This window comes from Argentina anserina, chromosome 5 (genome assembly GCF_933775445.1).
Source record: "Argentina anserina chromosome 5, drPotAnse1.1, whole genome shotgun sequence".
NCBI lineage: Eukaryota > Viridiplantae > Streptophyta > Magnoliopsida > Rosales > Rosaceae > Argentina > Argentina anserina.
The window spans coordinates 22,809,842-22,824,788 of record NC_065876.1 but is presented as its reverse complement, the minus strand read 5'-3'; the positions used below and the strand labels follow the sequence as shown (position 1 = coordinate 22,824,788).

At 38.5% G+C, this 14,947-nt stretch overlaps 2 protein-coding genes across 3 annotated transcripts; both read right to left on the bottom strand.

Annotated features, from left to right (window-relative positions):
- Nucleotides 1-1,507: 1,507 nt before the first annotated feature.
- On the bottom strand, nucleotides 1,508-3,131 carry LOC126794514 (uncharacterized). The gene is made up of 2 exons (XM_050521258.1): nucleotides 3,028-3,131; nucleotides 1,508-2,459 (listed from the first exon to the last, which is right to left on the bottom strand). Exon 2 carries the CDS (start codon nucleotides 2,434-2,436, stop codon nucleotides 1,762-1,764), a length of 675 nt encoding a protein of 224 aa, XP_050377215.1. The 5' UTR covers nucleotides 2,437-2,459; nucleotides 3,028-3,131; the 3' UTR covers nucleotides 1,508-1,761.
- A 7,945-nt stretch (nucleotides 3,132-11,076) lies between these two features.
- On the bottom strand, nucleotides 11,077-14,799 carry LOC126794734 (uncharacterized). 2 transcript variants are annotated; one of them, XM_050521505.1, is made up of 7 exons: nucleotides 14,604-14,799; nucleotides 14,431-14,499; nucleotides 14,206-14,325; nucleotides 14,050-14,124; nucleotides 13,231-13,365; nucleotides 12,735-12,876; nucleotides 11,077-11,454 (listed from the first exon to the last, which is right to left on the bottom strand). In XM_050521505.1, the coding sequence occupies exons 1-7, from the start codon at nucleotides 14,778-14,780 to the stop codon at nucleotides 11,294-11,296; spliced, it is 879 nt and encodes a 292-aa protein (XP_050377462.1). In that variant the 5' UTR covers nucleotides 14,781-14,799; the 3' UTR covers nucleotides 11,077-11,293. The 2 variants fall into 2 exon arrangements, with proteins under 2 accessions (XP_050377462.1, XP_050377461.1); XM_050521504.1 differs by lacking the exon at nucleotides 11,077-11,454 and adding an exon at nucleotides 11,509-11,968.
- Between the last annotated feature and the right edge of the window lie 148 nt (nucleotides 14,800-14,947).

Sequence of the window (14,947 nt, the reverse complement as noted above, 5' to 3'; positions counted from 1 at the left end):
GTCAACTAATACCGTTAGTGGCTTCATCTCACACTAATTTTCAAAAGCATTTTCGTCACTTCATTTCATAACAAAATAAATTAACATCATTTATTTAGAATAACTATTACAAACAAGCTAGTTAGCTGTTGAAGGGTAATCTTATCGGCATCGTATCAGTTGAGGGATAAAATGATATATCGGGGTTTATTGGATTTGCTTATTTTTAATTAAACTTATAATATTTATAAATTTATAATTCAATCGGTACTTAATAAACTAAGAAAATAAAAATAGTTTAATCTTTTGACAATATAATATATGCAACAGCACCAAATAATAAAACAATATGTCTAAAAATGATTGGTTGAGCTCAAAATTCATCATAAACTCTCTTATCATTGAATTCAAACTCAAACTCTATGAATATCATCCTTCTTATCTTGATCCTCATATTTCATTAGTTACATGGGCTATATTTCTCTAAACGATGTCATTTTAATAAAAATTAAATATAGATAATAATTATATATATGTAATGAAAAACAAATAAAAATATTTAAAAAAAGAGAAGAAAAAAAAAGATTTTTTTTATTTAAAAAATTGGGTCAATCTGATTTTGACTCGATAAATCGGAGTTTGATCAATATTTGACCGTTAACCGATAACTTCAACCAATATGAGAATATCGTATCGGATTCTAAATATTACCGATATATCCGATATTTAGAACATTGGTTACAATAAAAATGCTCAAAAGCTCTATCATAGGCATTTAAATGTTTTAAAAGCAAAAAAAAAATGTTAATTTATTTTGTTATGAAATTATATATATTAATCAACCTCTTTTTTAATAGAAGTTGAAATCGGAGGATAATAAAGTGACAACATGCCCTTAAAAATTGGTGTGAAAAATGGAGCCACTAACGGTGTTAGATGACGAAAGGAACCAAAATTGGGTTAAGATGGAGACTTGAGATACAAATGTGAATATGTAATAGTTTCTAAATGTGAGATACTAAAGGTTAGAATGACCGATGGTTGAGGTACTGTTTAAATAAATTTTCCTACTTTTCACCTGTTTTCATCACATAAATTTGCAACAAAGCAATCTCAATTCTCAAACGGATTTACTGTACAATTAACTTGGTAAAAACTACTTTTCTTTTGGGCATATTCAAGAATGCTAATTCGAGTATACAAGAGGTTGTCAGTCTATTAACGCTCTGAAATGCTCATCCTTCAGTACAAAACTACAAACTTTATCTTGATGCGTCCAACCAAAGCTACGGCAAAAGTAAAACTTAAGCTGAGAAATGGGTAGCCAAGATTCTGTTAGACTTGACCAAAGCATTCAATCAGTGAGTTTTACATCAAATCTACAATATAAAAGTTAAAAAAGAGTAATTCACCCGGGATAAATGTTAAAACCACCACACCAGTTTAACATCAAATCTATTGCCAAATTCACCAATCATAAAACACTGGCCTGCCAGAACCAAGGGCACAGTAATGGAGAATTCTAGAGTTTCCCAGAACAAGTTAACCATCTCAAATACCCAATATAACTTCTCAGTCAAACAAAATGCAGATTTAACCAAATGTAGTTTTAACAAAAAGCTTCCAGCAGTAAGAAATCTTACAAGATGTCATTTCTTCTGAAGGAACAAAAATCTCCTAAAACTCTTTCATTCTGTTGTCCCGCAATACTCATCTTAAGAATACTAGAAATTATAAATGGACAATAAAAATGCACAACACAAATGCATACTCATCCCCAATCTAAAACCTTTCTGCCAATCTAGCAGTAACAGCTCTTAGTTTTGAATACACTTTAGCAGCAGGGGATCCTAGGATAAGGTTGCAAAGAGAGTCTCTGGCGACCTTTATGTTTGCAAAAGATCCCAATATGTGGATCTTTGTGTCTGCTATCACAATCCTAGTCTTTGTCGCATTCTCAATCGCGAATTTTGTTCTACCTCCTTTCCCTGACAGCCTGCCTATAGCACGAGACAAGTGCTCACCTCTAAGTGTTTTGACATCCTTGATCTCAAAGGACTCCACATAAAGCTCATCCAACCGCAGAAGGGCAATGGCGTCTATGACATCAAATCCCAGCATGAAGGCCTGAACAAAGTCCGCACACTTCTGGAGATGACTAATGTCAGGTGTGTCACGTCTGGTCTTCAACTCCACTTTGCGGCCCTTCAGATTCATACGGATGTCTATCTTCATCTGCTCATAAATTGGGGTGTACAATTCCATCCATGCTTTCTTCAGTGGTGTGTAACGATGTGGTGGAACAGAGACCCTCCTCAACTGAACTTGCCCATCAGACATCTCATGAGCCTTTAATGCCTTGAATCTCGGCATTGGTGGCAATGTCCCAGAAGCTGAACCGGCTCCATTTGCAATTGCCTCGACTTCCATGGAACTAGGACCTTCACTGGACTGCATCTTAAAGTGCACCGACTTTGACACTTCAAAGAATAGAAAAGAAACTTAATCAGGACCATCTGAAACTTTAACATCTCACCATAGAATCACGACTTCACAAGGATGCTTAACAGCTAAAAACTCAGAAAAAAAACTATGAAAATACTTCTGTAATTCAAGCAAGAGCCAAGAAAATTGCACATATTCCCGAAAAAACAACGAAAATCATTCTGTAAGTCAAGCATCCTATCAATAAATACTTATTGCACAGTTCATTTGACGAGGACAGATATAGCTTTCTAGAATCACAATATCAATACCAATTTAATCAACAGTTAGATGCGATTCGAATCAATAATACTTGAACAGCACAACCTTACAAACTAAAACGAAAAGCAAAATCACCCGAAAAATATAATAAAAACACGAATTAACATCTCTATACGGATTACTAGGTGACGTAAATGAGTGGGTACATGAAATATATTGGGGTGTGAGGTTGAGTGAAGCATATGGAGTTTGTAAGATGAGATACAAATACCAGCAAAAACAAATTTGACAAAATCGAAGAACTAGGATAAGGAATTCAGAGGATTTGTAGTTTAGTCGTACCTGAATGTAATGGGCGGAGGGATAGAAGACCTTAAACTCTGAGAAGAGGAGAGCCTCTGAGTGGGAAGGAGGCCGAAAGAGAGAAGGAGGCAGCTGCGCGAATCCTAAAGGGTTCAACTCTCAGGGTTTTCGGGTGCTTTTATATTTCACGGTTAGTTGGTAAAATCTATTTTATGTTTCAAGATGAAATAATTGTGTATTATTGAATGATATGGGGGCCTATATATAGGCATTACAAAACCACAATTCCGTAGGATTTGGAGTCATAATCTATTACGAAGATGCTAATCTATCTCATAACAGGAAACCTATTAGGCTAAGACACACACAAGGGTAGAATAATAATTCTCCCGGAACACTCCCCCTTGTGTCGCATGCCTAGGTTGCATGGTGCACACATCGTTGCCTCGGTAAAAACCTTGTCAAGCAAAATAAAAACCTCTTGGTTAAAAACAAAAGCTTGATCGAAGGGAAAAAGAGCACAACGCACCGTCTACATTTGATAGCATCATGTGAGGTAGACTCCCCCTGAAGTCTACGAAACAACTCCCCCTGATTAGTGTCATAATCATGGAGTACAAAGAACAACGTACACAACATTCATTACATGCTTCTCAAACGTAGTCTTGGGCTAATGATTAATCATTAATCTAGCCACACATCCTTAGATCATCCATGCTATACTTAGCCAAACTTAGATCTTAGGAAACAAGATTGCATAACAACTCAAAACAAGAGTTTGCAATGAAAATCAGATTCTCGGGTAGAATAACCTTCACTTACTTAAACGGCCATAACTTCTTCGTCAAAATAGGTATCAGCGAACCGTAAAATGTTCTGAAAAGTAGACACCCGTGGCGTTCCAGTGACATAAGGTTCACAACCTCATCCGATCGGAGCAGTTCACAATGCTCTGTCGAAGTTGACTGACTTGCAAATTTCCGGACAGGACTGTCCTACTTTGCTAAAACGGCCATAACTCACTCAATATGATAGCTATGAACGAATGGTTAGTGTCCCTGGAAAGTAGACACATAGACCTTTCCAACGGTACCAATTTCACCATATTTCATCAAGCGAGCTGTCATGTAGGAATCGTTGAAGTTGACCTACGAAACTGGACAGATTCTGATTTGTCACATTTAATGTGTTTTTCGCGAAAAGAATGGGGGAATGGACCAATGAAGGACTGATTTTGGTCCAAGATGGAACCGTACGCATCCTCTACGCTACTAGTGTCGACTGATACACCAAGGCGTATGTTGATGTTGCTGGAGCTGCTGGCGGCGTTGGTGTGGATAGGATTTGTGTTGGTTCACTAAGTGTAGAACTAAACCCATGTCAAAGAAGCAATGCAAGTCCAATGACAATGCATAGGCGCATAGTTAATCACGTCATAATGAAAGCAATAGTGTCCCAACAACACTAGCATGTATGAATGTATAGCTCATTGAATCTCTTCATCATCTATACTTAGATGGAATATAGAATCAAGAATTAGCTTCATATGAACACATATGGGTATGAGTTCTTGCAACCGATTGAACTACATTCTCTCGAACGTCGCAATCTGATTACATAAGCTCTCCGTGGTCTGAAGGCATTTAAAGTCCCTCGGGCACTCTCATATCTGCGTCAAGATCCCTTTACAGATATTCTATGACCACTATCATATGCTGCAAATCAGTTTTCATGGACACTACTACTGATCAAGTAGCGGAAAGCAATTATGTCCATAACGAGAGAATATAACTCATCGTACTCAATACTAGGATAATGAGACAATCTTTGCGCCATAAGTCCTGCATATATTGCATGACTTCATCTTTCTCATTACACTTACAAACAACGACCAACATAACAAGTCTAGTTCAGCCTGTATTGATTCTTTCCACTTCGGTCAAGTTGCTCATCGTTGATGCTTTACAACGGAATAAGAGCATAAGCGAATACATAATCAATCATGGGAGATCAATACATTAAACACATGCGCGCGCTGTATACGATCAATTCGTGAGATTTCTATTCTTCTCTAACATCAACAAAAGGAGTCTGTAGCGTCCCACATAAACTTAGTTGATACGCATGTTTAGAGAATATCTCTTGATGATGGGCGAAATACTTGTGCCTACGCACTTCGCTTCTTTCTAGTTTTGATTCTAGAGAATAATGGTCTCCCCCTCATCTAGGCAGGAGCCAAGACCGAAGCTATGACCCTTACTAGTCCATCTTTGCGTTTGCCGCCCTTGTTTTGTGGTGCAATGCCACGGGCGCCGACAACACCACAGCGTACGATGGTGCCATCGCCGGCTTCCTTCCCACTGTCAGGGATGGTGCCAACGGTGCTAGGACCAGGTCATATGAAATTCTCTCATATTCTGAGAGTTCCAACCTTACCGGCACATCACAGCATTTATATGCGATCTCGTCACTTTTGCAATATCGGTAGAGTCATTGAGCATCGAATCTTTGACTTTCTGGAGGTCGATAATGCCTTGCACATTTTCTCACTTTGAGTAGTGTGGGATCTTAATGAGACATAGTGCCACACCACGTCAATTCCTGGCGTTAAAACCAGAATGGGAGCATTCCATATCTCCCCCTAACGACGGGAAGTATGTCTCATCAAAGTAGCCGTCTGCTAATATCGCAGGATAGAGATCAACGGTTGTAGATTGGAAATAGCGGACAAGTGTTGGTGATTCATAAATCATAACCAACCAGAATACTTAATCATTTCAAGTAGACCCATTGAGATAGCTACAATAGAGGCACATAAATAACTTTAACCAAATAGGCGTTAGTGAAAAGAACGTTGGGACCGTATCCAGTGACCATCTGGTACGCACTAAATGCTTGGCAAGTTGTGGGTCTGAAACGAATAAGTGTCGCTGCATGCAACATCATTACATATCTCCATGCAAAAATTGGCAGGTTAGTACCCATAACCAAGTCCGAGCTCTGCTAGATCGTGCAGTGAATGAACATAAAGAATAATATGTTCAACGACGATCCCAGTAGATAAGCAAAACGAAATCATCAAAGTCGTGGAGGTGAACTCTCCAACGATATCCAATCAAATAGATTTGAGAGGATAGGAAGGGTGGTGAGCCCTTAGGATGATGATCATAGCTAAAAACTTTAGCGAATGCAGCGTTTCTTGTGGAAAGCAAAGCGACGTGTGACCAACACGTCGATGCTCTTAACCTATACCATAAAAATACCGAAAAATGTCCGCATTCGGTTGGATAGGGTCCACTAATGTCACCTTAAACACTTCGTAAGAATGGAATGTTCTCGGTTGGAGCATTAGCAAATAAGGACTTCCTTGAAATCTAGCAAAAGAACAAGCTTTGCAAAATGAGCGATTGGCATCAGAGATTGTCATGGAGGCATTAGAAGACACGGGAGGCATCACAAGCTCCTGTGAAGGAGGGGATGCCGCCACCGACGGCCTTAATGCCATGGAGCCGCCGAAATAGGCAGGCTCGGCCTCACCGTGCATGGCACGGATAGGCTCGACCTCACCGTGCATGGCACGGATAGGCTTGACCTCACCGTGTGGAGCATGGGTGAGGTGGTCCTCCAATGTGAATTTCAAAGAACTCGAATCATCATATCTTGTTCAAAATGACCAAAAATGATCATATTAAAACCGAGAAGACAGTAAAACCGAACCCATGATTCAAAGAATCTTGAGTTACATAAACTACTGCTGCAGGCAAGCAAAACTATGTCTGCAAGCTAACAAAGCTCCTGTCGAAGCTTGAAAAAGATACTGTCAATGAAATCAGACAGATTTATTCCTCTCCATTCTTAACACAAATATCAAGATGAAAATCCATCATTGGCATGAATGGCCTTTAAAACTTAGCAAGGCACGAAGATATACAACACAATCTCCGCACGAGATCCGTAAAACAACTACCTGCGCCGTAGGACAGTGTGGGTGGTTACGCAATTAGCAAGACACTCGATTTCACGGCGGGACATTCTCAAAATGAAGATTAAGAGAGTCAACAACGCAGTGAACTTCTCTACACAATACGCCGTAGGATATATTGTAAGAGAGGGGATTGAAACAAATGACAATCCCATCGAATGTATCACATGGCAATAGAACTACATTCTTCAACTCAAGAGTTGGAAAAACATGGTATTGGAGCAGTTGAATACCAAACAATTTGGGTGGTAAAAACCATCCAATTGGTGCGGGTGGTCACCAATAATAATAAAATCATTTGAGCTATGAAACGACTTGGAGAAAACCGGAAAATTAACTGGAAAACCATGTCAATATAACTCAAAACCGGGTGAAATTTGGACTGAGAAAACTTGGCAGCAAGAACTGCTGAAATATGCGGATTACATGACAAGAAACGACGGAAAAAAAATCGTCGGAAAAACTCGTCGGAAGCCGGCGGCACCGAGCGCCGGAAAACTGGCCGGCGGCGGCCGGAGTTGGCCGGTATGGAGGCCGTAACTTCAAGTCCGACAGGGAACACCGTCCGGAACCGGATGGCGGTGCCGGAAACGCCGGAAAATGGTCGGAAGGCGGCGAATACGCCGGAAAACGTTCCGGAAATGCCGGAACAGTAACCGGAAAAAACGACGTCAATTTTGACGTTCCGATGTCCGTTTTCCAAATTTTAAGGTCCAAAATCACAATATAGTGCTATTGGGGTCCCATGTAACCCAAAAGCGGCCAATTTAAAAACCACGTGAGTTGCAAACGTTGACCATACATGCTAAGCCAAGGCAAATAAAATTCTCACGAGTCAATCTTGTAAACAAGAAATACGAGAAATTTTATAGAATATGCCAATATTTAATACAACACAAACAAGCTTCCAATTCCAATGGACGACTTAAGCTAAAGTCGAACAAGAAACATGGCAATGCCAACATCATACTTGAAAAATAGTAAGCAGAAGACATAGTCAAAATAGATTGACTAATCAAAAGTCTGTAGCAACAAAATCTTGCATATCGGATTGGGCGGAGCCTTAGCCTGAGGCTCAAAAATGTGCTTACTTGAGAATGAAAGAATGTTACGTTTCCATCTCAAAAATTCCCTCAAGAAATAGATACAGGTGCCAAAAATGGCATGCGTTTCTTTGATGTGGAGTATGCATCAATGTCAACTCTGATAATACAACGTCATAGACGTTCATTAAATCACTTTTAAGTGTGTCCCATAGAATTCGTTATTTTTGGGATCTTTTTGTCAGCAAATAGTGCTGCATCAGAGTAATGAATCAACTCAAATAGATGAGTACGTAGACCTTGAGATTATCGTTTATAGACATGAGTTTAAGAAAACTCAAACATTCAAATAACAGTCGCGATGGCGACGCATCCATAAGAAACGAGGGTTGTATAGGTTTCAAATAATTGAAACTATTCAAGTATGTAACCGGAATTAGAAGGTTGTGATGTATATGGTCACAAAATAATCGATACATATCGGCGATTCTCATGATCTCACCCAAAACAGCGGTGCACTCAGGCGACCACACGAAATCGATATTTTCATTTTTAAATAATAACGTGACTCCCCCAGGACCGTCACACGAAAAACGTCGACCAAGAGGGGAATCATATCCCTCTTTGGTCTCATCGGCGTTATAAGAAAGGCCGGAAAAGAAGACATGAAAAAGGCTAATAGCGCCCGATAATTTATATATATATCTTCAAAAGCAGCAACTTTAAGAAAAACATACTTGTTGGTCTGCCAAATAGGCCGCATATAAGTAAATTGCTCTGCAAATCGATCGTCATGCATGAAGTTGCTTGTTGAATTCCTTTTCGATCTTCGTTCGATGACATAAAAATCTTGGGAGGATACGATCAAAATCATATGTAGATGACAAAAGTATCGTCCATCTCGGCATGAATGTCATCACCATAGTACGACGAGTGATCACTTTTCCTATGGAAGCACGTGAAACATAGTTAGAAAACGAAAACGTGTAAATAAACGATTTAATAAGAAATAGGAAAAGAAAAAGGAAAAAAAAATAGTTTAAAGGCCCAAAAGGCTATCAGGCTCGTCAGGCCATAGGCCCAAAAGGGTAGAGAAGACGGGAATAGCTTCTCTTGAGCAAAGAGTTTGCTTGTGCAGTTCGCGTTCCTTGCGTATATATGCGGGAGGAGCAATTTTGAATCCTCTGATGCGGGGTCTTGCGGGGCAAAAAGATATTTTTGCGGAGCGAATGCGGAAGAGACCCTGCGGGGCTGCGGAGGCTGCGTGCAGGGGCTGCAGGGCAGCAGGGGGGTCGCAAGGGCTGCAGTACAGAATCTGCGTGCGGGGCTGTGGGGCTGGCTGCGTGCGTGCTTGCAGGGGCTGCGATGCGGGGGCTGCAGGGCAGGGCAGCGTGCGGGAGCTGCGCGCGGGGATGCAGGGGTAGCAGCGGGGGGGGGGGGGGGCTGCAGCGACGACGAGCAGGGGCTGCGCCGACGAGGAACGTCGACGGGAAGATATCGGAGGCCAGAGACGACGGTGGCCGGCGGTGGAGAAGAGAAAAAAATTTCTAGGGCTCTAAAAGTTCAGGGTTTTAGAGCAACGTGCTGATAACGTGTTTCAGGATGAAATAATTGTGTATTATTGAATGATATGGGGGCCTATATATAGGCATTACAAAACCACAATTCTGTAGGATTCGGAGTCCTAATCTATTACGGAGATGCTAATCTATCTCATAATAGGAAACCTATTAGGCTAAGACACACACAAGGGTATAATAGTAATTCTCCCGGAACATTTTACTATTTATTTTATTTTTACTAGTTTGTCTAAAGTTTATAATTTTTTATTCTCCTACACTTTTTTGGGCGGTTTTGTTTTTAAATTTGTTTTTAGATTGCGATAATATTTTTTATATATTAGATTTAATTTTGTGAAATTTAATAAATTACGAATTTTTTTAGTAATTTAAAAAAATTAATTATTAAAATCTCCTTCATACTTTATAAATAAAAGATTTCAAAAAAAAACAACTACCCATAAATCTTCATTGCTTATCAAAACATCGTCAAACTATTTTATGTTAATATGTCACAGTTCTTGGGTCTTTGTAGTTTTGTTCGATTTTGTATTCCAAATTTCATGTAACCAATTTCAATTCAATCCCATCTGAATTTCAATTCTCAACAAATCACTAATGAAATTCATTAGATTAGAAATTTGACTCGTCCGCAGCTGCCGAGATACTGATGAAGCTAGAAGATTCTAGTAAATCTATGTAGATGGCTTTGTGTACCAAAGGCCTCATGTTTCTTCAATTAATAAAATACTTCTTGTCCATGGGCGGATTCAGCTCAAGGCTTGCATGGGCTGGAGCCCTTGCAAGTTTTTCTTATATATTTAACTACCCCAACACATATAAACAACATGATGTCTGGTTCAGTTGGTTTGCTGTTTTTATCTTCCCCACCACTTCCCTAGTTGAATGAATTTTGTGCTATTTTTATATTGTTTTACATGCTTATTTCTCCTTATTTTCAATTTTGGTTATTTTGTTACCCATTTTTTCTTTTTCTTTTTCTCTATTTTTTCTTATGTTCCTTTATTTTATAATGTTATTCATTAGTTTTTCTCAAAAATTTCTGAAAATTTTTGCTTTTTTTTTTTCTCATGTTGTTCTCCTATTATTTCTTTTAAGTACAATTTTTTTATTTAAAATGTATTTCTATATTTTAGAGAGCAAAATTACCCGTAAAAAAAATTTCGAGCAAGCCCCTACCACATTTTACATCTTAGATCTGCCCCTGTTCTTGTCCTTTCCTTCAATAAAAAAAGTTATATTTAATTTGCGCTACCTTCACTCATAGTAAAATCCGTTTTTGTAAACAAGCAATTTTGGAAGTGAAAATAGAATCTTTTTTTGGTTAAAAAGGGGACTTAAGTGTTAAGATAAAACAAAAGGTCACTAAATATGATTTTGTTTTTTGTTTTATGTTTTATGTTTTTTTGTTTTGTAGCAATACAAATGAAAAAGTCGCACTAGTATTTGTTATGATGTTTGTTCGTAGTACAATTAGTATAGCTAGTGTATTCTATGGCTTCATTAATTAAAATACTTAGGGTAGGCGCATTAGAACTCTTTTTACAAAAAAAGAAAGGAAAATGTATAACCATACAAGGAGATATATACTTACTTCAGCTACCCTAATCGGACAGTTTAACGATAATCACAGCTAAATGGAATGTCCGTAGCCACTTGCCACACTCAATGGAGTTCCATGATTCAACCCCTGACACAACTCACTTCATCTCCACTGATTGTATAGCAAGCTTGGCTGCAACCATGGAGATATTATCTTTGATGAATTGCAATGAATTATCTAGCCTATGCATTGTGTCTTTCAGCTCCATTGCCTTTAGTTTTTCTTGCTGCAGTTTAAGAAGTTCCGATTGACTTGATCCTGCGGCATAAGGAAACCACAGTGAATTTAAACTAGATGAGGAAATGCACAAATAGTACGATTTTTTACAGGATCAGCTTCTACATCCCTATACCAGAGTCTCTGGTGGTGTATTGAAATACAATCAACATCCCTTCCTATCTGTTGGTCATAGAAGTCTAGAAATAACCTCGGCACTTTATAAGCTATTGTACAAATGTGAAGTTCCTAAAAATTATCAAGGAAGGTTGTGACCACCTGCACATATGATATGCTTCATTTTACATAATCCTTTCAACCAGCTACCACAACAGATCTTGTATAAAGATAAATGATAAATGTGGGCCTAATAAGGTTCATACATGCCATGCACGGGCGGAGAACAACCCAATACTCCAACTTGGACTACAGGACTCCGAGTAAGAACTTTTGGAGTAACTTGCATGATTGAACACATTTTTGGGTGTTTTGCACCACCTTATAAGAACAGATAATGGAGTCACAAACGCATGGATAAGTGGTCGACTTTGACATCCTAGTTGAGATTTTCACCACAGACATTACAGCCGAGTTAATATAACTATCGTAGCATGCTAATGCATATATGTGACCGACTTGCAACAGAAGAGTTTTTACTAAGGTCACTGTCGGAAACTTGGTGCTATTGCAGAGCAAGATCACTACTTTTGCACTCTCATTGAAAGCCTCAAACTTGAAAACTTATATGCCCAAATTTTAACAAAATAAGTCCAGATGTTTCAGCATGTAAACGCTGTGAAATACGGAACTGACAATCCCAGAAAACAGGTGCAAAGACGCCAAACCAAAACTCAAAGGAGATGAAACAAACTTGCAGATACTAAGGCACAGTAGAAAAGAAACCAACACCATTCTAGTTCTGCACCAGGTTACAGATGTTAAAAAAAGAAGAAAGAAAGGCAGATCTGTATTTGTATTTAAAATAGAGTCATTATCTTGACCCCATTTTGAAGAACTCAAACGAAAAATTAGAAAATTGAAAATGAAATGCTTTAAATTCTAAGAAAATTTAAAGAAAAGAAAAAATTGTTTATAAATGTTTCGCATTATACGAAAAATGACCCCTACAACTTGATCCTTAATAAATACGAAATAAAAGACCATCCACAAGCCATATAGGAAATAAGAAAATGGTCAAGCCAAAATGTGATGCATGTAGCTTCCATCAAGAATTTTTTACCCCCCGGCGCGGGGCAGTAAAATCGAGGAACTATAACTTTCTAGACACTGTATCAGAAATCAACATGTACAGGGGAAACTACCTGACACGGGTTGAAGTGCCGCAAAGGAAACACGCTCAGCCAAGGACGGAAAGAAAGCTAAATCATAGTCCACTTGTAGTTCCTTTTCCACCCACATCAGAGAGTTGGCAATTTCAGTCTGTAAAGGTGCGTCCTTTGGAGCCTAGTGAAAAATAATAATATGAGCAGTATATAATGCTTGCTAGAGAGAAACATTAAGGTACTTTCACAACATAGATGCAATAATGCTTGCTAGAGAGATGATTTAATGAATAAGCCAAAATGGAATATAATGTTTGGTGAGAGAACCATAATGTGGAACTTGAAATGAATTGAGCAATGATAAGATCGATCTTCCAACAAAATGTTAGAATAAATCGGCCATATATCGATTAGAAGCTTTTTCTGCTAACCACGCTCCACTTTGACTTTGCCTCTTAGCATTTTATTACTATACCAAATAAAAAAAAGCATTAAGACCTCTGAAAGTCATGATTCAAGAATGACGAGATTGCACCTTTAGTTTGATTTCCAAACTATTTAAACTACACAGAGCCTCTTTTACTTGCATAACTTTGGGGCTTAATCTGCTTACGCTGTCAGGTACCCTGTCCTGCACGGGTATGACAACACCTTTCAAATACGGATCTCCCTGCAAAACAAAGTGCAATCCCACATTTATGAATCATTAGAGTAAGCCACAAGAACATAAGAGATCGGTGAAAAGAAGAATCAAAGATATTACTCCCAATAAACAGGGGTAACGGGGATGTGAGCAGGAATACAGAAAAATCATATGCCTTCTCTTTGGTCCATCAGACAAAATAGAAAACTGGCTAGGTGCTGTCAGATATCCTAACACTTTAATTTGTTTTCAATATAAGTATTAAATTTATATACCTAGGTTTCAAGATTCATGATCAAAACACCAGATTCCTGATAAGTTATTGAAGTAATTGAACTATCAAAAACAAGTCACCAATAAATTTGATATAACCAAAAGTACTATCTAATATCAAAATGAATAATCACTCATATATGTGGAAACCACTAATATGGGAAGTTCTTCACTGTATACACAAATTAAGGTTTATAAATGAAGTCTGCCCATAAGTGAAATGTTGAGACGCACTGACATGCATCTCACTTGTCCAAATTTTATCTGTAACATACGACTGATATGAGAAATAGGTGCTCATTTGAGGATCTTCAATAAGAAAACAAAAAAAAAAACCAATGTGTAAATCATCTCTTGTATGACTCTTCGCATTGTAACAGAAGAATTATACATACGAGTAACTTTATGACAGACCAGCCCCCATCCCTTGTTACTCACCTGCACAAATTTGATAATCTTTACACGTCCAATCCCTCTTATAGAGACTAATGCTCCCAATTCTAATCTCTCAACCTGCAGAATACTGGAACTGATATTAGTTCATAATAGAAACTCGGAAACTCTTCAACAGAAAAGAAAATGCGGGAAGCTTACATTTTCAATATAGACCAAACAACCATTCCGGGCTGCAAATGATGCTTCTTCCAATGAATCATCAATGATAATAGGATCCAGCACAAAATGAACAAAGAACTTCTTGCAATTCGACAATGACTGAACCACAATACGTTGAATTTAACATTGTTAGCGTGACTGATACAAGATAACCCCCAATTGCACTACAAATGTTTAAAAATGACCAAAATTTGAAGCTAGTACCTCCTCGAGTAGAGCAAGATATCTTGCTTCATACAAATGCAGTGTTTTACTCTCGGATGGAACCAGAACCTGAAAATGGGTACAGTAAATTAGTCAACGCAGCAGAATAGATGAATTACTCCACAAGTAAAAAGTACAAAGCGATAAGTGAGATTGAAGAGAATGTTGCTGGCCTCGGTCAAGGGGAAGGGGAGCAGCGGGAGCTCCAAGGAGGTGGCCTTGGGGATGAAACGGCATCGTTTCAGCTTGCGGGTGAAACCGTAATGGTAGGTCGGGTGTGGGTTTCGGATTTGGGTCGTCGTTGAACGGAAAAGGGGGCTCGGGGTGAGATTGAAGGCCGTACAAGTCATGGGAGTCTCTGCTGCTTTCGAGTCCAGACTCCAGACTTAACAAAATCATTATCTTCAAAACTATATATATACGCGGTTAGGCCAAAATGGTGGGCCCTATACTTCAAGTTCTAAAGTGATTTTTACCTCTACGTACTTCTTCTTTTACCTGATCATATTTTTACTTT